The 24,070-nt window shown below is 42.0% G+C and overlaps 1 protein-coding gene across 3 annotated transcripts in view; it reads right to left on the bottom strand.

Moving 5' to 3' along the window:
- TENT4B (terminal nucleotidyltransferase 4B) overlaps positions 1-23,144 on the bottom strand; it is a 72,618-nt gene extending 49,474 nt beyond the window's left edge. The window contains exon 1 of one of the 3 annotated variants that reach the window (XM_069456731.1): positions 22,525-22,954. In XM_069456731.1, coding sequence (XP_069312832.1) covers positions 22,525-22,910 — 386 coding nt within the window. In that variant the 5' untranslated portion in view covers positions 22,911-22,954. Of the gene's footprint in view, positions 1-22,524 lie in introns of all 3 variants that reach the window. The other 2 variants (XM_069456730.1, XM_069456732.1) reach the window with 2 other exon arrangements.
- Between the last annotated feature and the right edge of the window lie 926 nt (positions 23,145-24,070).

The raw sequence follows: 24,070 nt of genomic DNA on the forward strand, positions 1-24,070 counted from the left end.
TCGCTCTTGCTTAGGCTGGTCTCAAACTTCTGAGCTCAAACAAACGATCTGCCCACCTCACCCTCCCAGAGTGCTAGGATTAGAGGCGTGAGCTACCACGCCCAGTCTAAGACCAAAATTCTTAAAAGAGATTTTACACACAATCTCAAATGCTTTAATAAACATTTTTACTTTTAATCCAAAAAACAATAGTGTTACAAAGCCAGAGCCAAGCTTCACTTCATTAAATTAACAACTGCTGCCCATATAACTATCTTGAAGTTGTTTAATTCACTTGGTCTGGTTTTAATCAATACAGAGAAATTGGGGGGGGGGAACAGCTATTCCATCTTGAGTGAACTTGAGGTCTCCCAACGTCCTATCTCCCCCATGAGCAGGAGTCTTCTCTACCGCAATGAGCTCCCCAGGCATTTGGACAATCAGCCAGGTTTGGAAACCCACACTTGATCATTCCTCTCACAGCAGTTCTCAATCTGTGTTGCATATGATTATTATTTTTAAAAATATGAAAACCACCACCCTCTTCACACTTATTCATTCAGAATCTCCAAGGAGTGGGTTCCAATCAAAAGAACTTTTTTTTAACTTCTTAAGATTAAGAACCCTGCTGATTAGCAGAACACCATTACCTGCATAGACTGTAGGAAACACATTGGTTTTATCTGTTATCACAGGCTTAGGCTGATAGGACCAGATTCTGATGGTACACTAGGACCCATTATCACTCTGCTACAAATCAGTCAAATGAATAAGCAGAGCGGTCCTTAAGTAAATGCAGGCATATCTTCTACAAATGTCAGATTAATCAGAAATATACAATTTTTTGCTGACTTACATAAAAACCCTACTCATCACACCCTAAGAAATTCTAACTAAACAAAATATGTTCTATCAGGTCAATCACAAATGAAAATTAAACCAGTCACAGAAGTCCCAAAATAAATATAAACATCTGGAATAAAATAAAATTTTAAAGTAACTATTTAACCTTTTCACTATCAACACCATTCTAACTTTTAACATTTTTTCCATTTTTAAAAATTGTGGTAAAATATATGTAACATAAAATGTATCATCTTAATCATTTTTAATGTGTATAGTTCTAGGGCATTAAGTATATTCACATTGGTGTGCAACTATTAGCACTGACCTCCAGAACTTTTTAATCTTCCCCAAATGAAACTCTGTACCCATTAAACACTAACTCCCCATTCCCTCATACCCCCAGCCACTAGAAACCACCACTCTAACTTCTGTCTCGGTAAGTCTGCCTATACTAGGAAGCTCATATAAGTGAAATCATGAAATATTTGTCCTTTTGTGTCTGGCGATTTAGCATGATTTCAAGGTTCATCCATGTTGTAGGATACAACAGAGTTTCCTTCCTTTCTAAGACTGAGTAATATTCCATTGTTGTGTGTGTGTGTGTGTGTGTGTGTGTGTATGTATACACACATCACTTTTTTTTAATCCATTCATCCACTGATGGACACTTAAGGTTGTTTCATTCTTTTTTTAACCATCTGTTATTTTGAAGTCACATACAAAAAAGATGAGAGAACTTGATATTATCAGCATTTCTTAAAAAAACAAAAATAAGCCAACCACCTGCTAAGCCATAAAATACACTTTAACAAATTTAGAGAATAAAAATCATATAAAGAATGCTCTCAGACCACAGTGGAATTAAACTAGAAATCAATAACAGAAAGAAAGCTAGAAAATCCCAAAATACAAACTTGGATCTTAAACAACACACTTCTAAATAATAGATGGGTCAAAGAATTCTCAAGAGATATTTCTAACTAAATGAAAACGAAAATAGAACTTACCAAGATTTTTGAGATACAGAGAAAGCAGTGCTTAGAGGAAAATTTACAGCACAGAATACAAATATTAGAAAAGAAGAAAGATCTAAAAAAATCAATAACCTCAGTTTCCATTTTGGGAAACCAGAAAAAGAGAAACAAATTAAATCCAAAGTATGCAAAAGAAAAATAATTAAAATTACAGCAGAAATCAATGAAATTGAAAACAGGAAGAGAGAAAAATCAATAAAACCAAAAGTTGGTTGTTTGAAAATATCAATAAAATTGATAACCTTCTAGCCAGATTAACAAAGAAAAAAGGAGAAGACACAAATTACTAGTATCAAAAATGAAATACAGCCAGCACTACTGATCCTATGGACAGTAAAAGAATAACAAAGGAATATTACGAAGGACTCTCTAAATACAAATTTGATAACGTAGATGAAATGGACAAAAACTCCTTGAAAGACACAGTGTACCAAAATTTACACAAGAACAAAAGGACAATTTCAGTAGATCTGTATCTGTAATGAAATTTAATCAATAATTAATAACATTCCACAGCAAAAAGCAACAGGCGCAGACAGGTTCATTGGCCAATTCTACCAAACTTTTAAATCAGAAATTATCTCAATCCTCTATAATCTCTTTTAGAAAACAGAAGTAGAGAGAATATTTCCTAACTCATTCTAGAAGGCCAGCATTGCCCTAATCCTCAAACCAGAGAAAGAAAATGGACAAAGACAAGAAAGGAAAACTATAGACCAGTATCTCTCATGAACACAGATACACAAATGCTGAACAAAATACTAGCAAATTGAACCTAACAATGCACAAAAAGAATTCTACAGCACAACCAAATAAAATCTATTCCAGGTATGCAAGGCTGGCTCAATATTAAAAAATAAATTAATGTAAGCTGGGCATGGTGGCACCCACCTGTACTCCCAGCTACTAGGGAAGCTGAGGCAGGAGGACTGCTTGAGCCCAGGAGTTCAAATCTAGCCTGGGCAATACAACAAGATCCCACCTCTTAAAAATTGATGTAATCCCTTACATCAACAGGCTAAATAAGAAAAATCCTACGACCATACCAACGGATGTAGAAAAATCATTTGACAAGAACAAACATCCATTTCATGAGAAAAACTCTCAGCAAACTAAAAATAGAGGGGAAGTTCTTCAACTTGATAAAGAATATCTACAAAAAACCTACAGCTGACATCATACATAATGGTGACAATTTAGACGCTTTCCCACTAAGATCAGGAATAAGGCAAGATGTCCACTCTCACTACTCCTACACAATACTGGACATCCTAGCTAAGACAAGAAAGGGAAATAAAATGTATACAGATTACGAAGAAAAAAAAGAAAACTTTCTTGGCTGGGCACGGCAGCTCACGCCTGTAATCCTAGCACTCTGGGAGGCCAAGACCGAAGGATCGCTTGAGGTCAGGAGTTCGAGACCAGCCTGAGCAAGAGTGAGGGCCCATCTCTATTAAAAATAGAAAAAAAAATTAACTGGGCAACTAAAAATAGAAAAAATTTGCCAGGCATGGGTGGCATGCACCTGTAGTCCCAGCTACTCTTGGGAGGCTGAGGCAGGAGGATTGCTTGAGCCCAGGAGTTTGAGGTTGCAGTGAGCTAGGCTGACGTCACAGCACTGTAAGCCAGGCAACAGAGCAAGACTCTGTCTTAAAAAAGAAAGAAAGAAAGAAAGAAAGAAAGAAAGAAAGAAAGCAAGCAAGCAAGCAAGCAAGCAAGCAAGCTAGCTAGCTTACTTTGTCTATGTAGAAAATCCTAAAAAAATGAACAACAAAAACACCTCCTGGAACTAATAAGTAATTATAGCAAGAATGCAAGATACAGAGTTAATATACAAAAATCAATTGCTTATATATCAGCAATACTGGAATTTGAAATTTTTCTTCTTTTTCTTTTCTGTTTGATTTTAAGACAGAGTCTAGCTCTGTTGCCCAGGCTAGACTCCAGCGCTGTGGAGTCAGCCTAGTTTACGGCAATCTCAAACTCCCGGGCTCAAGCTATCCTCCCGCCTCGGCCTTCCAGGGTGCTAGGAATACAGGCATGAGTCACCACGCCTGGAGAAATTTTAAATGTAATACCATTTACACTAGCACCCAAAAAACCATGCTTAAATACTAAAATATAAATCTAACAAAATATGTACATCTACATGAGGAAAACTCAAAAGCTCTGATGAAAGAAATTAAGATCTAAATAAATGGATAGATTTCATGTACATGGATAGGAAGACTCAATATTATCAAGACATGATTTTTCTCAACTTGATCTAAAAATTCAACAAAATTCCAATCAAAAATCTGGAAGAGGCCAGGCGTGGTGGCTCACGCCTGTAATCCTAGCACTCTGGGAGGCCGAGGTGGGTGGATCGTTTGAGCTCAGGAGTTCGAGACCAGCCTGAGCAAGAGCGAGACCCCATCTCTACTAAAAATAGAAAGAAATTATATGGACAGCTAAAAATATATAGAAAAAATTAGCCGGGCATGGTGGTGCATGCCTGTAGTCCCAGCTACTCGGGAGGCTGAGACAGGAGGATCCCTTGAGCTCAGGAGTTTGAGGTTGCTGTGAGCTAGGCTGACGCCACAGCACTCACTCTAGCCTGGGCAACACAGTGAGACTCTGTCTCAAAAAAAAAAAAAAAAAAAAAAAAAATCTGGAAGATTCAGGAATATACCTGCCTGGGGGGGGGGGAGCGGGGCGCGGAAATCCAGAAGACATTTTGTGAAGCTCAAACAGAGGCCTGAGGTCAGGCTGGAGCCTGTTCACATCAGGCAGGGGTCTATCCCTCGTCCCTCAGCCTGTGTCCCTTCCCTGGACTCTGCAGAGCTCAGCAAGATGAACAAAGACTCCCTAGGCTCTGGGCTGCGACCACACAACTGGAAGACCTCTCTATAATCACGAGGCTCACCTTTCTGACATCAGCTGTGCTGTTTCCTCACTGTTGACAAAATAATCAAGTGATCTTTGACAAAGGAGGCAAGGCAATTTAGTAGAGAAAGGATAGTTTTTTCAGAAAATGGTGCCAGAACGAGTGGACATCCACATGAAAAAAACATGAATCTAGACACAGATCTTACACCTTTCATAAAAATTAACTCAAAATCACAGACCTAAATGTAAAACACAAAATTACTAAATTCTTTAAAGAAATCGTAAGAGAAAATCTAGGCAGCCTTGGGTTTGGCAATGACTTTTTAGACACAATACCAAAAGCACAATTCATAAAGAAAGAATTGATAAGTTGGACTGCACTAAAATTACAAACTTTCGCTCTGCAATAGACACTGCTAGCTCTGTCTACCCTTCCTTTGGCTCTCCCTTGGCTGCGACGATGGATCTGCTCATCATCTGTGGTGTATGTATCTTGCTCTGTAACCCTGTATCTTGCTCTTGCCCTATTATCCTATCTTTCTTTCCTCAATAAACCTCATTTTCGTGCTTGCCTGAAGAAAAAAAAAAAAAAGACACTGCTAAGAGAACAGAAAAGGTAAGCCCCAAGCTGGGAGAAAATATTAACAAAACACATCTGATAAAGGACTGGTATCCAAAATATAAAAAGATTAAGTGAAAGAAATATGCCAGGCACAGAAAGACAAATATTACATGTTCTCAACTCAAATGTGGGAGCTAAAAAAGCTGATCTCATGGAAGTGGAGGTAGAACCTACCTGAGGCTGGAAGGGGGGTTTGGGAGAGAGGGGTGTGAAGAGAGATTGGTTAATGGGTACAAAGATACAGTTAGAAGGAATAAATTCTAGTGTCCAATAGCATAGTAGGGTGCCTACAGTTAACAAGAATTTATTGCATATTTCAAAATAGCTAGAAGAGAAAGATTTGAAATGTTTTCAACACAAAGAAGTGATAAATGTTTAAAGTGACTGAAATCCTATTGTCCTGGTGTGATCATTACACATTGCATGCATGTATCAAAATATCACATATACCCCATATATATGTATAATTATTATGAATCAATAAAAACCCCCACAAAAAATACATATATACAAAGAACTCTTAAAACTAGGTGAGAAAACAATCCAATTTAAAAATGGGCAAAGGATCAGAACAGACACTTCACCAAATAAAATATACACATAACAATTAAGCAGATAAAAATATGCTCAATATCGAGGTCCGAGAAGTCACGACAAACCGCCACCCGTGCAGGAGGGACCGAGCCGGGCTCATGCCCGTGCCCTGGGGCCTGACCCCTCTCCAGCTCCCTTCCAAAACACGTGTTTCCAGCCGGCTTTTCTTTCTCAAGCTCTCTGCTTCTTCCCACTAGAGAGGTGAGAGTTTGTCATGTCTGAAACGCTTGGTGTTACCCCAGAATTTAGCTCACAGTGTGTGGTGCACAGATGACAGGGCCTGCTAAGTTCTTGGTAGCAGACCCCCAAATCATGGCAGAACTCAGTTTTGATTTTTTTGCCACCTTTCAGGTTTTGTTCTCTATAAGTCAGCTATAAAGACTTAACCCAGTAAAAGCATACCAGGGAGATTAAGTGGGGAAGCTGCAGGCGATTATTTGGAATAAATACTTGGTAAAAATTACCTGGGTTGGCTGATACTTTGATTCATCTCCCATGTTCCTAAGAATGGGTTTTACATTTCTGGGTCTGTTTATTTAAAAAACAGTGGTAGAAAGTTCATAAGGGAGTAGGGACAAGCAGTTTTGGTAACAAATGATGTTGTGGATAAAACTACTTACACAGTGACATCCCCAAGCTAGATTTCTCCCATGCAATATAAGACCCATTCCAGAACACTATGACCATTTCATAGACTGAGAATTCAAAAGGGGGATGAGAGGAATCTATCACTCTGCACCCCGAAGGTCAAATATTATTTTGTCAGCTATTAAATATTTTGGTCTCAGAATCTTCGTCTTTCCTTTGTGGCAAAAACTATTTCTGGCCTGGCTCAGTGGCTCAAGTCTATAATCCCAGCACTTTGAGAGGCCAAGGTGGGAGGAACCCTTTAGGCCAGGAGTTTGAGTCTTGTCTGAACATCTACTAAGACCCCATCTCTTAGAAAAATTAGCCAGGCGGGGTGGCGCATACCTATAGTCCAAGCTACTCAGGAGGCTGAGACAAGAGGATCACTTGAGCCCAACAGTTGGAGGATGCAGTGAGCTATGATCACGCCACTGCACTACAGCCTGGGTGACACCTGTCTCTAAGAAATAAAAAAAAGAGAGAGGGGGAAAAAAACTACGGAAAAAAAAAAAGGCCATGCATAATGGCTCATGTCTGTGAGGCAGGAGAATTGCCTGAGCTCAGGAGTTCAAGACCAGCCTGCACAAGAGGGAGACCCCGTCTCTACTAAATAGAAAAATTAGCTAGGCAACGAGGCATGCACCTATAGTCTGAGCTACTAGGCAAGCTGAGGCAGGAGGATTGCTTGAGCCTAGGAGTTGGAGGTTGCAGTGAGCTATAATGACACCACTGCACTCTACCCAGGGCAACAGAGTGAGACTCTGACTCAAAAAAAAAAAAAGAAAGAAAGAAACTGAACTCCCCTCCCAATCCCCTGCTTAAAAATTAAAAAGAAAAAGAAAGGAACAGAATTGCAAATTAAAACAAGATATCACTACATATCTATTAGAATGGTGAAAAGTCAAAACACTGACAAAACCAAATGGTGACAAGGATATGAAGTGACAAGAACTCTCATTCATTGCTGGTGGGAATGCAAAATGGCACAGCCATCTTGGAAGACAGTTTGGCAGTTTCTTACAAAACTAAACATACGCTTACCATATGATGCAGCAATCATGCTCTTTGGTATTTACTCAAATCAGCTAAAAACATGTCCACACAAAAAACTGTACACTGATGTTTACAGCAACTTTATGCATAATTGTCAAAACTTGGAAGCAACCAAAATGTCCTTCAGTAGGTGAATGTATAAACAAACTGGTACATCCATACAATGGAGTATTATTCAGCGCCAAAAAGAAATGAGCTATCAAGGAAAAGTCATGGAGGACTCTTAAGTGCATGTTGCTAAGTGAATGAAGCCAATCAGAAAAGACTATAAACTGTATGGTTCCAACTCTTGACATTCTGGAAAAGGCTAAACTATGGAGACAGTATGGTTACAGATCAGTGGTCGCCGGGGGTTCAGGGTGAAGAAGGGAACCATGAATAGGTGGAGCAAAGGGGATTTTTAGGGCAGTGAAACTACTCAGTTATGATTCTATAATGGTGGATATGTATCATTATATATTTGCCAAAATACACAGAATCTGTATCACCCAGAGTGAACCCTAATATAAACTATGGGCTTTAGTTAACAGTAACGTATCAATATTGGCTCAACAACTTTAAGAAACATACCACACTATCTCAAGATGCCAATAACAAGAGAAGGGGGAGGGATGGAAACTCTGTAACTGCTAAAAATAATAATTTCTATGTAAACATACAATTGTCTCTTGGAATACATGGGGGATTAGTTTTAGATTCCCCTACTCATACTCCAGTCCCACAGTCAGCCTGTGTAACCCACGTATAAAAAAAGTAGGGCTTCTATTCAGGCAGGTTTCAAATGCCAAGAATATTGTATTTCTCTGAGTACAGTTGAAAATAATCTGCATATAAGTGGGCCCTCACAGTTCAAACTCACGTTGTTCAAGGGTCAACTGTATATACCCTGGAGAGGAAAAACTGAGGAGAAGTCCATGACTACGCCCACCTTGCCCAGGTCTCAGAGACAGCCTTGTCTCCCGACTTCCCCAGAAGGGCTAGTGCAAACTCCTAAGGAAGCCAAAGCCAAACTATGACCCAGAGTCTCAGTTTAGCTCATCTTCTCGGAGCCTTCCTTTACAGCAGCCACACTGTCCTTTCTTCACACAGCTGTAACCATGCTTGCTGCACAGTTTTTACACGTCAATAGCGGCTTTTAAAATAAATATTTGATTTTGGGGGAAAATCATTTGACAAATTTACTTCCCGTAGGAAATCTTCCTATAAGGCTGTAGAGTTTACATCAGCCTGAGGGCAGGAATGATTCACACTAAGGCTAAGAATATAAGCACAAGATGAAGAAATATAATTCAAGCTTGATTTCAAGGAAAAATAAATGTGTTCATCCTGGTTACTGAATTGAGGCTGCGAGAACTTTGTCTCCTGAGCAGAGGCTCACAGGTCACAGATCATCTGGTTTGTTCTGCTGCCACAAGCTGGAAGCAAAGACCAGCTATGGCTGCGAGCAAAGGGCTCCCGTGACAGGCCTGGCCACTGACCACAAGCCACCCAGAGATCACTACAGGCAGAATTAACTTCCATTGCCACACACCCAGGACCAGTCATCCCAAAGCCTACTTCAGCTTCCTGTAGCCCACCTTGTTTCTCTTTGCCCAGGGATGACAGCTCATTAACAGAGCTAGTTAGAAATTATATCTCCTTTACTTGGTTGCAGTTCTAGAAAATATATATTAAAATTTTCAAAAAAAAATAAAAAATAGAAATTATATCTCCTTTCTCACTCTTAGCCTGTTTTACTCACAAGAACAGAACCATCAAGATAACCAAATAGTAGAGGAGGGAAACTTTCTCCTTTTAGAAGCATTCCGACTAACAGTTGAAAAAGGACCAATTGGTGACCAGGCACTGTAGCTTATACCTGTGATCCCAGCACATTGGGAGGCTGAAGTGGGAGGATCCCTTGAGCCCAGGAGTTCAGGACCAGCCCGGGCAACATACTGAGATTCCATCTCGGCAAAAAAAATTTAAAATTTAGCCAGGCGTGATGGTGAGCAGCTGTAGTCCCAGCTATAAGGCTGGGGCAGGAGGATCATTTGAACCCATGAGTTCAAGGTTATAGAGAGCTATGATTGCACCACTGCACTCCAGCCTGAACAACAGAAATACCGTCTCAAAAAAAAAGAAAGAAAGAAAAAGGACCAAGAGAATGAGAATATCATAGGTTTACAATCCAAATAATGAATTAATAAATACAGGGAATGATCATTAATGGCTACTAATATCACAGAAAGATATCCAGACATTAGGTGTCTTCTGAGTATATACTACGACCTACGAAGTATTCTTGGGGGGGAAAAAAAACTAAACAAGTCTCTAGATCCAATTACAAATTTACACAAAATATGGGGAAACAAAGGAACATATTAAATGGACAACAGAGAACGCAATCAGTAAAATCCAGAGTGTGAAAGTCTACAGAAAAAAACTTGATTTCTTCAACAAATAAATTAAGAGGGGATGAGGGAGGACAGATGGCAGAAAAACCTATAAAATGTAAAGATTTAATGCCAGATGTGGTGGTATGTGCCTGCAATCCCAGCTACTCGGGAGGCTGAGGTGGGAGGATTGCTTCAGCACAGGAGTTCAAAGCCAGCCTGGGCAAAATAGCAAAACCCTGTCTCTATTAAAAAAAAAAAAGGAAATATTTATATGAAATTATGTGATGTGGAATTTGCTTCTAAGTAATGTGGGGTGGAAATGGATTGGGGTGTGAATAAGATTGGCTGAAATAAGTTTAGCTGAGTTGATAACAGTTAAATCTGCATTATGAGTACATAGAGGTTTTTGATTTTTTTTTTTTTTTTTTTGAGACAGAGTCTCATTCTGTTGCCCAGGCTAGAGTGAGTGCCGTGGCGTCAGCCTAGCTCACAGCAACCTCAAACTCCTGGGCTCAAGCGATCCTCCTGCCTCAGCCTCCCGAGTAGCTGGGACTACAGGCATGTGTCACCATGCCCGGTTAATTTTTTCTACATATATTTTTAGTTGTCCATATAATTTCTTTCTATTTTTAGTAGAGACGGGGTCTCGTTCTTGCTCAGGCTGGTCTCGAACTCCTGAGCTCAAACGATCTGCCCACCTCGGCCTCCCAGAGTGCTAGGATTACAGGCATGAGCCACCGCGTCAGGCCTACATAGCAGTTTATTATCAAATTCTCTCTACTTCTGTATTATGTTTGGTAATTTTCCATAAGAAAGGTTTAAAAAATTAATTAGGGTACTTTCAGATCTCAAAATTCCTTTGAGAGAGGTCAACTATCATAATAGTAAATTCTGTTCACCATCTATCTCAATTATGCTAATCATTATTTTACAACAATACAATCAGTTTTTCCCTTCAAACCCTCCACAAGCTAACCAATCTTTTGAAACTGTGCGGTCTGCTTGTTGCCTGTTAGGAACCGGGCCACATGACAGGAGGTGAGCGGAAGGCAAGAAAGTGAAGCTTCATGTGTATCTACAGCTGCTCCCCATCACTAGCATCACCACCTGAGCTCCGCCTCCTGTCAGATCAGCAATGCCATTAGATTCTCATAGGAGCACGAACCCTGCTGTAAACTGCACACGCAAGGGATCTAGGTTGTGTGCTCTCTGTAAGAATCTAATGCCTGATGATCCCAGATGGAGCTGAGGCAGTGATGCTAGTACTGGGGAGCAACTACAAATACAGATTATCATTAGCAGAAAAGTTTGCACAATAAATGTAATGTACTTGAATCATCCTGAAACCATCCATCCCCCTTCCTCAGACCATGGAAAAATTGTCCTCCATGAAACCAGTCCCTGGAGCCAAAAAGGTCGGGGACTGCTGTTTTAAACCATTAGCAGAAATCTTCATTCCTCTGAAAGTTTGCCCCCACCTCACTGATTAAAAGCAATCTCTCCAACTAATGCATTGTCTATCCAGCCAAACCGAAGTTCTTAGAAGGAGAGGGATGTTTCAGTGTCTACTTCCTACAGAAAGCCTAGCATAGTGTTTTGCAAAAGAGCAGCTGCAACCCAAAAATGTGTGGATCAGTTCTGGCCTGATCAGACTGAAGTCGCAAAACCAACAAGTGATGTAACACCAAAGGCACAGGACATGTTTAAAAATTCTATAGATCATAACCAATGGATAAACAAATCTTGGCAGATCCATGCAATGATCAGCATTAGAAAGTGACAAACTGCTGTTACGTGCAACAATATGAATGACTCTCTGAAACATCCTGCTATAAAAGATGACAGACACAAAATACACAGCACACATAATTCCATTTATATGAAACCTCAGAAAAAGCAAAAGTGGTCGTTGCTTAGGGCCAGGGATGGGGTAAAAGGACCAACTGTAAACGGCCTGAGGGTGCCTTCTGGGGTCATGGAAATGGTCTGTATCTAAATTGTTGTGAGTTACATAACACTATATATTTGCCAAAAGTCACCTAATCGTACAAAAAAAATAGGTGTCGGCAGGGAGTGAGCCTGTAATACCAGCACTTTGTCAGGACGATCACTTGAGGCCAGGAGTTCAAAACCAACCTGGACAACATGACACGACCCAATCTCTACAAAAAATAAGAACATCAGCTAGGCATGGTGGTACACACCTGTGGTCCTAGCAACTCAGGAAGCTGAGGCAGGAGAATCACTTGAGCCCACGAATTTGAGGTTACAGTGAGCTATGACTGAGTCACTGCACTCCAGCCTGGGCAACAGAGCAAGACTCTGTTTCTTTAAAAAAAAAAAAAAAGAAAGTACGTAAGAATTAAAACTATAAAAACTCTTAAAACAAAACATATAATACATGAACTAATCTTCAGGATTTTAGATTAGGCAATGGTTTCTTAAATATGATACCTAAAGCACAAGCAACCAAAGAAAAATAGAAAATTGGACTTCACTGAAAAAAATAATGAAACTTTGTGTTTTAAAGAATACTACCAAGAAAGTGAAGACAACTCACAGGATGAGAGAAAGTATCTGCAAATTATCTTTCTGATAAGCGAATGGTATCTAGAATATCAAGAACTCTTACAGGCCAGACATGTGGCTAACACCTGTAATCCTAGCACTCTGAGAGGACGAGGCGGGAGGATTGCTTGAGGTCAGGAGTTTGAGACCAGCCTGAGCAAGAGTGAGACCCTGTCCCTACTAAAAATAGAAAAATAAGCCTGGCATTGTGGTGTGCACCTGTAGTCCCGGCTACTTGGGAGGCTGAGACAGGAGGATCGCTTGAGCCCAGGAGTTTGAGGTTGCTGTGAGCTAGGCTGATGCCACGGCACTCTACTCAGGGCAACGAAGTGAGAGACTCTGTCTCAAAAAAAAAAAAAAGGAACTCTTGCAGTTCAACAGCAAAAAATTAAATAACCCAACTTAAAAACAGCCATAAAGGATTTGAATTGACTTTCTCCAAAGAAGATATACATATGGCCAAAAAACACATGTAAAGATGTTCAACATCATTAGTTATTAGGGAAATACAAATCAAAACAACGAGACCCTACTTCACACCCACTCAGATGTCTATAATAAAAAAGACAGATAATAAAAAGTGTTAACAAGTATGCAGAGAAATTGGAAATTTCATTCATTGCTGGTGGGAATGTAAAATGTCCCAGCCACTTTGGAAAATATTTTGGCAGTTCCTCAAAATGTTAAATGTATAGTTACCATAAGACCCAGGAATTCCACTCCTAGGTATATACCCAAGAGAAATGAAAACATGTTCACACAAAAACTTGTACATTAAAATCCAAGTAGTGGCCGGGCGCGGTGGCTCACGTCTGTAATCCTAGCACTCTGGGAGGCCGAGGTGGGCGGATCGTTTGAGCTCAGGAGTTCGAGACCAGCCTGAGCAAGAGCGAGACCCCATCTCTACTAAAAATAGAAAGAAATTATAGACAGCTAAATATATATATAGAAAAAATTAGCCGGGCATGGTGGCACATGCCTGTAGTCCCAGCTACTCGGGAGGCTGAGGCAGGAGGATTGCTTGAGCCCAGGAGTTTGAGGTTGCTGTGAGCTAGGCTGACGCCACGGCATTCACTCTAGCCTGGGCAACAGAGTGAGACTCTGTCTCAAAAAAAAAAAAAAAAAAAAATCCAAGTAGCAATATTAATAATAGCAAAAAAGTAGAAACAACCCAAACATCATCAATAGGTGAATGGATAGATAAAATGTGGTTATACATACAACAAAATATTAGGCATAAAAAGGAATGAAGTACTAATATATGCTAAAACATGGATGACCCTTGAAAACATTATGCTAAGTAAAAGCTGCCAGGCACAAAAGGCCACAAATTATATGATTCCATTTATACAAAAAGACCAGAAATCCAGAGACAGACAGTCTCTATGTGGTTGCCAGAGTTAGGGTGAGGGGTGTGAGAGAATGGGGAGTGATAATGGGTATGGGGTTTCTTTCTGGGGTGATGACAATGTTCTGGCATTAGTTAGCTGTGATGATTGCACAACCCTGTAATATAGTAAAATCACTGAATTGAACTCTTTAATAGGGATAATTTTATGGTATGTGAATTATATCTCAATTAAAAAAGTAGAAAAATAAAAGAAATAATCCTGAGGCAAAGCCTCTGCTAAATGCATGTCTTTTAAAAAAAACAAAAAGACTAGAAACAAATTACAAGGCCAATAGGGAATTGGTGAAATAAACAATGTACATTAAATCAATTGAATATCATGTACACATGTAGTATCTACAGAGTCATTCCAAAGATAATGAGATATTGAAAATGCTACAGAATAGAGTTCATCTGAAAAGACATCTGTCATATTAATAAAATATCTTTTAAGTCAAAAAAGTACACTCACAATATTCTGATAGCCTTCTCCCAAGGAAGAAAAAAAAATCTTAAGACTAAAAACCAGCTTTAACTTCTGGCCTCCAGACTATAAGAGAATAAACTTCTGTTATTAAAAATAATAAAACAAAATAATTACTCTACATAATCAGCGGTAAAAAAAATAAAAAAAATAACAATTCTTTAAATTGGAAAAAAATTAAACTCATAGAAGTCCAGAGTGATTTAAAAAAAGGAAAATATGTATAAACACATTTAAAAGTCTAAAAACATTTACAACAAAATGTTAACCGTAGTTACATTCTGGTAGTAGTATTATGGGGGTTATTTTTCTTCCTTTGGTTTAGTGTATTTTCTAGATTTTTGGCAATTAGCATTTATTAGTAGTATATAAAATACAAATTGATTTCAAAAACAAGTACTCTTAAGAAACAGCAGTAATCAACACCTCATACAAACAAGAAAATAAAGGGTGAATAACTAACTTCAAGGAATAAAGACATCAAAATTTCAAACCTCATCAATGGTACTTTATTAAGTCCAAATTACCAGGAATTAACTTTAGCCCTCCACACTTGGTATCCTTATAGATTCTTATTCTTGCTTTAGCAGAAATTTACAATACTTGACTGTGCTAAGAGCTGTTATTTTGACAGAATGAAAGCAGTAACTACAAAAGCCCAGTAAGGGAAAAATAAGGGACCAACTCCCAATTCTCAGTCCAGAAAGCGGTTCAGATGAAACCGTTTACACTAAGATAGATTTGAAGATAAAGTATTTATTCTACACAGTCAGAAGGTATTATTCAGATATAAAAATACTATAAAAAACTTCACTACCACTACACCAACACCAAACCACCGACCACAGGGTTTACTCCCCAAAATCGAGCCTAGCCAACAGAAAGCGAACTATACTCATACAAATACAAAAAGACAGTACTCTCAATTTTGAAATCAACTCAGCTATAAATTATACTTTTACCTGTTCAGAAAACCAGACTGAAGATCTACTATACGCCAATAACTAGTTTCTAAGAGAAAGCAACATACAAAGGAAACACTGAAAATTACTTCAAAGACAAAGTTAAAACGATACTGCTAAGAGCAAAATGAAAGAAAAAACTTGTAAATTAAAGCCTTTTAAGTCACAATTTTACTTAAAGATTTCTTTTTCTTTCTTTCTTTTTTTTTTTTTTTTTTGAGACAGGGTCTCACTCTGTTGCCTACACTAGAGTGTAGTGGCATCATGATAGCTCACTGCAACTGCCAACTCTGGGACTCAAGCGATCCTCCTGCCTCAGCCTCCCAGGTAGCTTACACTACAGGTGTACACCTCCATGCCTGGCTAATTTTTTTAAAAAATATATTTTGTAGGCCAGACTCAGTGGCTCACACCTGTAATTCTAGCACTCTGGGAGGCTGAGGTGGGAGGATCACTTGAGGTCAGGAGTTCGAGACCAGCCTGAGCAAGAGTGAGACCTTGTCTCTTTTTTAAAATTATAAAATTTTAAAAAATAAATAAATAAATAATAAAAAATATACTTTGTAGAAATAGGGTCTTGCTACATTGCCCAAGCTGGTCTGAAACTCCTGACCTCAAGTGATCCTCTCTGGCCTTGGTTTAACAAAGTACAAGTTTTACAAGCGTGAGCCACTGCTTACGTCCAGCCCATATTTAATGATTTCTAATTGAGACAGTTCTCAGTACTGTTAAGAACTTTTTAAAATAAAAATTAAAGTTAAAATTAGGTGGGGAGGCCGGGCGCGGTGGCTCACGCCTGTAATCCTAGCACTCTGGGAGGCCGAGGTGGGCGGATCATTTGAGCTCAGGAGTTCGAGACCAGCCTGAGCAAGAGTGAGACCCCATCTCTACTAAAAATAGAAAGAAATTATATGGACAGCTAAAAAAAAAAAAATTAGGTGGGGCTATTTATGGGAAGGATAATATGATAAAAAGCACAATGAGCTATCATTATACATACTAGAATCACTAAAATAAAAAACAATGATAACACCAAAGAGAATACTAGAAAACAATTTAGCAGTTCCCTTAAAAACTACATGTGAGGCCAGGCACGGTGGCTCATACTGTAATCCCAGCTACTGGGGAGGCTGAGGCAGGAGGACTGCTTGAGCCCAGGAGTTTGAGGTTGCTGTTAGCTAGGCTGACGCCAAGGCACTTGCCCGAGCAACAGAGTGAGACTCTGTCTCAAAAAAAACAAACAAACAAAAAACTAAATATGTACTTACCATATGACCCAGCAAGTTTGGGCATTTATCCCCCGCCAAAGGAAAACATTTACATGTCACGTAACAGCAGGAGGGGAAAAAAGTGCATTAATGTTTATAGCAGCTTTATTTCTAATAAATAGCCAAAAAACTGGAAACAATCCTTCCGGAATGTCCTTCAACAAGTAAATGGTTAAACAAACTGTGGTTCATCCATACTTTGGACTACTACTCAACAACAAAAAGGAATGAACTATTGATACACGTAACAATTTGAATGGCTCTCAAAGGAATTACAGTGAAAGAAAAAAAGCTAATGTTACATACTATATGATTCCATTTACATAATATTCTCAAAATGGCAAAATTACAGAGATGGAGAACAGACTGGTGGCCACTAGGGGTTAGGGAGAAGGTGTGTGTGGCTATAAAAGGGCAGTGCAAGGGATCTTCGAGCTGATGGCATAGCTCTGCATCTTGATTGTGCTGGTGGTTACACAAACCTACACATGATAAAATTGTACAGAACCACAAATATACAAAATTAATTTATGTGAAATTGGTGAAATCTTAAAAAGGCTATGGATTATAGCAATGTCAATTTCCTCATTGACATTAAACTAGTTATGTGTGACAGTTACCACGAGGAGAAACTGGGTGAAATGAACATGAGATCTCTCTATTATTTTTTACAACTTCCCATGAATCTATAATTATTTCAAAATTAAAAATTTGGTTAAAAAAATTGAATGGGGCCATGTATGAGGAGGTTAACATGATAACAAATGGGAAAGGGTTAGCACAGTATTTGAAACATAATAAAGGCTTCCATTTTACTGAGCACTTTATTAAATCAATTAATTTGAAAACACAGGTTCCTGCACTAAACTGATACAACTACTTCAAAAGAAGGCATGACTTGAGCTAGAATTCCTCATTTACATACCAGATTGTACATGAAATCTCTTGTTCGCATGGCAAGATTTTTTCCAGACTTTACTGGATGTAAATAAATGTATCACCTGCAGTGTGGTTCCAAATTAATGAAAAGTAGTTCAAGGCCATCCTCAACCTCAATATATAATCTCTCACAAAAAATATAATTCTAAGTAATCTTAAAAATAGTGAAACAAATTTGAAGACTTTTTGGTGTTCTACAGCAGCTGAGTCCCTAGTAAATATTCTGAGAGGTGGAAAGAACATTCTATAGGACATCCTCTGAATTTGGGAGACTTTGAGCTGTCCGGTCAGCGCTGTAAGAAAGAGCAAAGATCAGTGGCTGGTAACTGGACTCTAATTCTTCAAAAAAGCATCCTCTTTGGCCTACAGCCCCTTCAAGATTACTCTATACCTATGTGTTTGTAAGTGATTAATACAGTCCCTAGTGTCGTGGGTGTGATCCTGAAATAGTTTCCTCCACCAAATGTTACTCTAACGGAGTCAACAAAGAGAACAGAAAGCTGCGTGAAATCATACAACAGCTTCCTTTTCTACTCTCCACAGAAAATGTGACTTTAATTTTCCTCAGCTTCGACAGTATATGAATTCCTAACCACTGCCATCATATCTACACCATTCCTGTGATATACTGTTAGGCAGATTATCTGAGAACCAACTAACAAGCGAGACGACCATGTGACCAGAATTCTCTTCCCATGGACCCTTCTGGACTTCTAACACCAGGATTCGTTGGTAGCAGTTTTATGGAAGAAGCTGAAATAGAAGGCCATCTTAGCATACTAAGATCAGAATTTTTCTGACACACACTCCACCTCCCTGCCTTAGACTTTTCTAGCAACGCTTTCTCGTTCTATCTTTCGTGCAATGTACTAAATCTTTCATGTGAACACAGGATAGAATCCAAAAAGTCACTCGCTGTTTCTTTTTGCTTCTCAACAGCTGAAAACTTATTGAGGGTTAAAAAACAGCCCACACATTGAAACGCCAATGATTCTAATAGTGACAGCGTTCACTGGTCACAGATTTTGGATAGAATATGGAAGTTGTGGCATGCAAGTAACTTAGTTGAACACAATATACTAAATTTGGAGAAATCCTCAAATATGAATTACACTATTAGGATAGAATCTACACTATAGAAAATCTGATGTCTTCCTAAAAGCACATTTCAGTACCCAAATTAGTAAAATTCAATAACCTGAAGGTCCCAGTTCACTAAAGAATTACTGTGGGCCACATTTGCAAATGCACAGAAATTAAACATAGCACAAAGCCCCTAGAATAAGGGCTCTAAATTCTTTCATATTCAACCTATTTTAATCTGCCTGATCACTTTGGAGCCCAGCAGTAACACCAATCTCACTGATGACACTGTGTAGAAATAAGAAATAAGCCATAATGCCGGAGCTGAAGAAAAGCCATCAGCATCTTGAGCTTACTGTGATGTAGTGAACAATGGGCACTACAACAGCAGCACAGACAAGAGGGTAATGCCCCACGACAGCAAAGAGCACTACATTTCAGCCCCCAAATCTCAACTCCCTGCTAGGCATGTCCGCCTAAACATTCCCCTATCTTCTGTCCCAAACCAATAGTCCTTCTGGCCCTTATTTTCAATAACACCAACATTTCCCCATCTACTCAAATTCAAAGCTATAGCATGATTGTTAAATTGACTAAGGGAGTCACAATTCTCTCCAATCTTACCCTGTAATACCTCTCATTCATTCATCCTTCCCATCCATGCCATTCCCACCATCCTAGTTCAAGAAATTATTCCTAAAACCCAAGTTTCCCAACGAGATCATCTTCATGTTCTCACAGCCAAATTCATACTCCAAAACATCATTTGGAACAAGTCAAAGCATCTACAAATCAAGTAGTGCAGCCAACACAGAACTATCCTCGTGAGCTTGCATAAACACCAAGCACCTTCCACGTTTCTGGACGCAGTGCTCAGAACCAAGGGCTCTGAATCTCTCTAAGTTCCCTGTGTTTGCTACTTTTTACCATCCCTTCTTTCTCCTTGGTAATCAACAATTAAAGCTTGGGGGGGGGGGGTTGGCTCATTTTCATGGACAAGCCAGAAGGAGCACGTGGACTGCATCCTACCAATGCCGGCCCCAAAGGGTAATGAAGCAACAAGAAAGAGAGTAAGTGGAAGCAACTTAAAAAAAAAAAAAAAAAAAAAAAAAAGGAAAGAGAACTCCCTGGGCCTGTGGGTACAGGAAGAAGTCTAAGACAGTCAGTCCAGGAGAGTTTCATTTTGAAAGAAGACTATGAAGACTTTAGGATGAAATCCAAATATCTTATTACTCTAAAGAAACCTCCATCTAGAGGATAAGAGGGAACATATATATAAAAGGAAAGTTAAACATAAGTGAGCTATACTAAGAGCATGCAGCACATATTTCAAGAGTTCAGGGGAGGAACCAAAAAAATCAAGAACTTTGGGTAATGGAAGAATTCAGGATTTTGAACTATCTAAAAAAAGTGTTCAGGGAATATGTCAACTGGTTTTGGCTGAAGCAGAGAAACCACACTGAGAGATAAAAGAGAGCTATGGGAGAGTATGTAGTTGTCTCATACCTGTAATCCACTTTTCACGTATTTTGGTCTCAGAGGCCAAGGACCACCACATTAGCTAAGTATCAATCACACCCTACAAACTCAGAAACTAGTGGTAACAGTTTTGCCATATGTAATCTGAGAACAGTATAACATTGAGGTACACTCTGAATTCAGATTTTTAAAGTACCTGTATTAAAAATAGCAAAACTTCCTTAAAAACTAAGAAATCAGGATCTATAAGTCAAAATAAGAATTTTTAAGCACCCAGGCCCTCTTACAAAAACACTGTTAGGAACTGCTTAATATATTTTTCAAAACTAAGAGGTCTCAGAATTGGGGGAAAAAAAATTTAACTGCTGACACCCTCACAGAGGAGGCAAAAGATGGAAAATCTGATGAAGTGATAAGCAGTTTTAAAATAGGTTTACATTCAGTTTTTAAACACTAATCCCGCTGGGAAATGAAAATTCCTCTCCTAATCCCTTTGAAGACAATATAATATCTGAATCAGGAAAAACATCTTGCTTCTACATCAAGTTCAAATGTGAACCTTGTGCAATATCCTCTACATTAAATATCATGTAGAGAGGACAACTTCTAATTTATCAAAATAAGAGGCAGCTAGTATTGTGGATTTACAGTATCTCTTTTCTAGACACATGCAAAGAGGCTCCAGTAATATGCAATTAGGGAAATTCAAGGTTTTAATTGACAGTGATTACTTAACTGGAGCTTATTCCTATGAAATGAAACCATCAGAAGCCCTCAATATCAATTTGCTTGTCACTAGACCACAGGTTTACACTTGGAAATGTTAACAGGATGGAACCACAAGCCTTTACGAAAGTGTGATGACCATGGAGAGCGCCCTTGAAGCTTGCCAACAGGACTCGACCCTAAAGGGTTACCCTCTGGAAAGCGAGGGCAGCTTTGACATGTACCCCAGCACCAGTTCTAAAATGCTTGACTGCATTTTCCATAAAAGGTGGGAGTTGTAATAGTAGCATATAGCAGACACCAGCCCACTAGAAGCAGATGGAACCCACCAACTCATTTTACCCAGACCTTCAAAAAGGTACACAGAACTGTCTCTCCTTGCCAAAGCAGGGCAGATCTGAATGGGTATATCTAAGAAAAGGTTCACGCAGGATTAGTAATTGGTGATTTCATTTTTATACCGTTGTACTCAATGAAAAAAAGTCCTGAAAAATGAAAAGCAATTTGAAAGCCTGTTCTCCATACTCGAACTAAATACTTACACACACACACACACACACACACATACACACACACAATCCAAAAGCCGTGTTTTACAAACGAAAAAAGACTCAGTAACCTATTCCAGCACAGAGGCTCTTCCAGAAGGGAAATCTAGCTGGAAACATTCCCTGCTTATGTGCATAATTCACCAGGGGTCAGGTAAGATTCCATTTTGTAAGAGGTGAACTTTAAACAGAAAGTCACTAGTGGTGCAACATTCACTCATTAGCACAGATCTACCCCCTAGAATGAAAAGCATTGGCTGCCTCTGCCAGGATGATAACTTTACAGTGAGAAGCCTGAGCCTCAGACCATGAACTCCTGGAAAGTTCTATCAAGGCCTCAGAAGAGCTCACCACCTCCACCACCGTAAACTTAGCTGTCAACCTCACCTCTCCCTCCCCCCAAACAGGACATCATTAATACAGGAAATTTTTAAAAATAAAAATAAAAAGATGGGCCAAAGGGTCAAGAGTAGGCAATGCCTTACAGGGCTGACATGATTCCTGTCTGGGATTGGGGGAGGGGGAGGAGCATTCTGGATGTTTCTATTCTTGGCAAGGAAAGCACCTCCGGGTCCTGTACCATCAAAAGATTCTAACACATGAATGTTTTCAGGGAATGAACGATATGTCCCTGCTAAACGACCTCATCTTGGGGTGTGATGATGGGGACAAATTCGTAGAGGCTGGAGGGCTGGTGGGGGGTGGTTAGGGGAAGGTGTGTTTGACTAAGGGGGATGGGAGGGAAGAGTGAATGGATAAAGGGGGACCCAAGGAAGGTGTGGGCAGTTAAGAGGGAGGGGAAGAAGGTGGGGATGACTAAGGGAGGGGACGGGAGGGGAGGGCGTGGATGGCTGAGGGAGAAGGTGTGGACCGCTAAGGAGGGTTGAAGAAGGTGTAGATGGCTGGGGGCTAGCGGGTGGGGGATGGGCAGATGGCCATCAGCCCTCTGTGAAGCAGCAGCGAAAGCAGGCCCTGGGGTGGCTTCTCCCAGGCTCCCTCCCACCCGCCTCTGTGGGCGTGTGCCCGGCTAAGCGTTAGCATGGGCCAGGCCACCAGGCCGCAGGGCCAGCACTCACCCCACGACTCCCTGGTGGTAGTTCCTCCGCTTCCACGGGGTCCCACTGTACACGCCCCCGCTGCCGTCGGCCCGGCCGCCCCCCGCGGCCCGCCCTCCGCTGGGCTGCAGCAGGCTGTAGTTGAGTCCGTAGGTGCTGGCCTTGTTGTCGCGCTTCCTCTTGTTGCTGCTGCCCGAGGCCGAGTCGGCGGGCTCGGTGGCCGCGGAGTGCGGGGACGAGGACCCCGAGGGGGATGAGGATGCCGAGGGGCCCGCGGCGGCTCGGCGAGCCCAGGCCGCGGGCTGGTGGTGGTTGTTGTTGTTGTTGGTCGTCTCCAGGGGCAGGAAGTCCCGCTGCTCCGCCGGCAGCGCGTGGCCGCCCAGCAGGCGCTCCCCGGAGCGGTACATGCCGGCCGGGGCCGGGGCCGGGGCCGGGGCCGCGCCGCCCGGGCTGCCGGTGCTGCTGCCGCTCCCGCCGGTGGCCGTGCTGCTGCCGCCGCCGCCGCTCGCGCCGCCGCTGCTGTGACAGTGGTGGTTGAAGTAGAGGTTCCTCAGCCCCTGAGTCGTCTCCCAGATCTGCATCCACAGACTGTTGGACGGTCCGAGCTGCTCTGGCTGGAACCAGGCGATCCTCGGATCCATCAAACGGCGGCGGCCGCTGCCCCCGCCCCTCCCGGCTGCCCGCAGGGCCGCCGCCGCCGCCGCCTCAGGCGCACGCCCGGCCTCGGCTGCTGCTGCCGCCGCTGCTGCTCGGGGCCCGCCGCGGGCGGCGCGGTAGCGCAGGGAGCCCGGCCGGCGCCGGCGGCGTCGCTCCCGCCCTCGGGGGCTCCGCGGGCCCTCCCCCCCTCCCTCCGCCCCTCCGCCGAGCCCCTGTCACCGGGGTTCCCGTGCAAATGGCGGCGGCGGCGGTGGCTCCAGAGAAGGGCGAGCGGCGGCAGCGGCGGCGGCAGCGGCGGCGGGACGCGCCTGCTCCGTAGCGTCCTCGCTCCTCCGGCCCCGGGGCGGGGCCTCCGCCGGCTCCGCCCCGCTCGCTCCGCCCCGCCCCGCCCCCCGCTCGCTCCGCCCCCGTCGCGCCGCGCCGCGCCGCCCAGCCGGCCCCGGAGGCCACGCGGTGCGTCACAGAGGCCGCGGCGCGACGGGGCTGCAACCGCCCGGCCCAACCGTCCCCGCGCTGGCCGCAGAGGCGGCTTCACGTACCTGGCGTCCGGGCGCCTCTGACGCGCGCGCCGCCACCCGGCCCCGGCTTCCCGGTCGCCGAGACCCGTGAGGCCGCACGCAGGTCGCGCCACCCCGCAGGAAATGCGTTGTGGGCGGTGTCGCCCCGCCCTTGCCCCTCCCCCACCGGCCCCGCGGGACCCGGCCCCTCCCACCCTCCCGATCCCTGGGGTCCGGCCTGTTTTCTGAGACACTAAAAAAATAAATAAATAGAAAACGGCCTAAAATACTACTTCTAGCGGGACAGACGCACCAGAGGGGGTCAGGTGCGCCCCTGCGAGCACGTGCGGGGCCCTGACGCCGGATCCCCGCAGCTGCGCCCCGCCCGGCCGGCCTCCGCGAAGGGGCCTCGC

This window comes from Eulemur rufifrons, chromosome 23, assembly GCF_041146395.1.
Source record: "Eulemur rufifrons isolate Redbay chromosome 23, OSU_ERuf_1, whole genome shotgun sequence".
Lineage (NCBI taxonomy): Eukaryota > Metazoa > Chordata > Mammalia > Primates > Lemuridae > Eulemur > Eulemur rufifrons.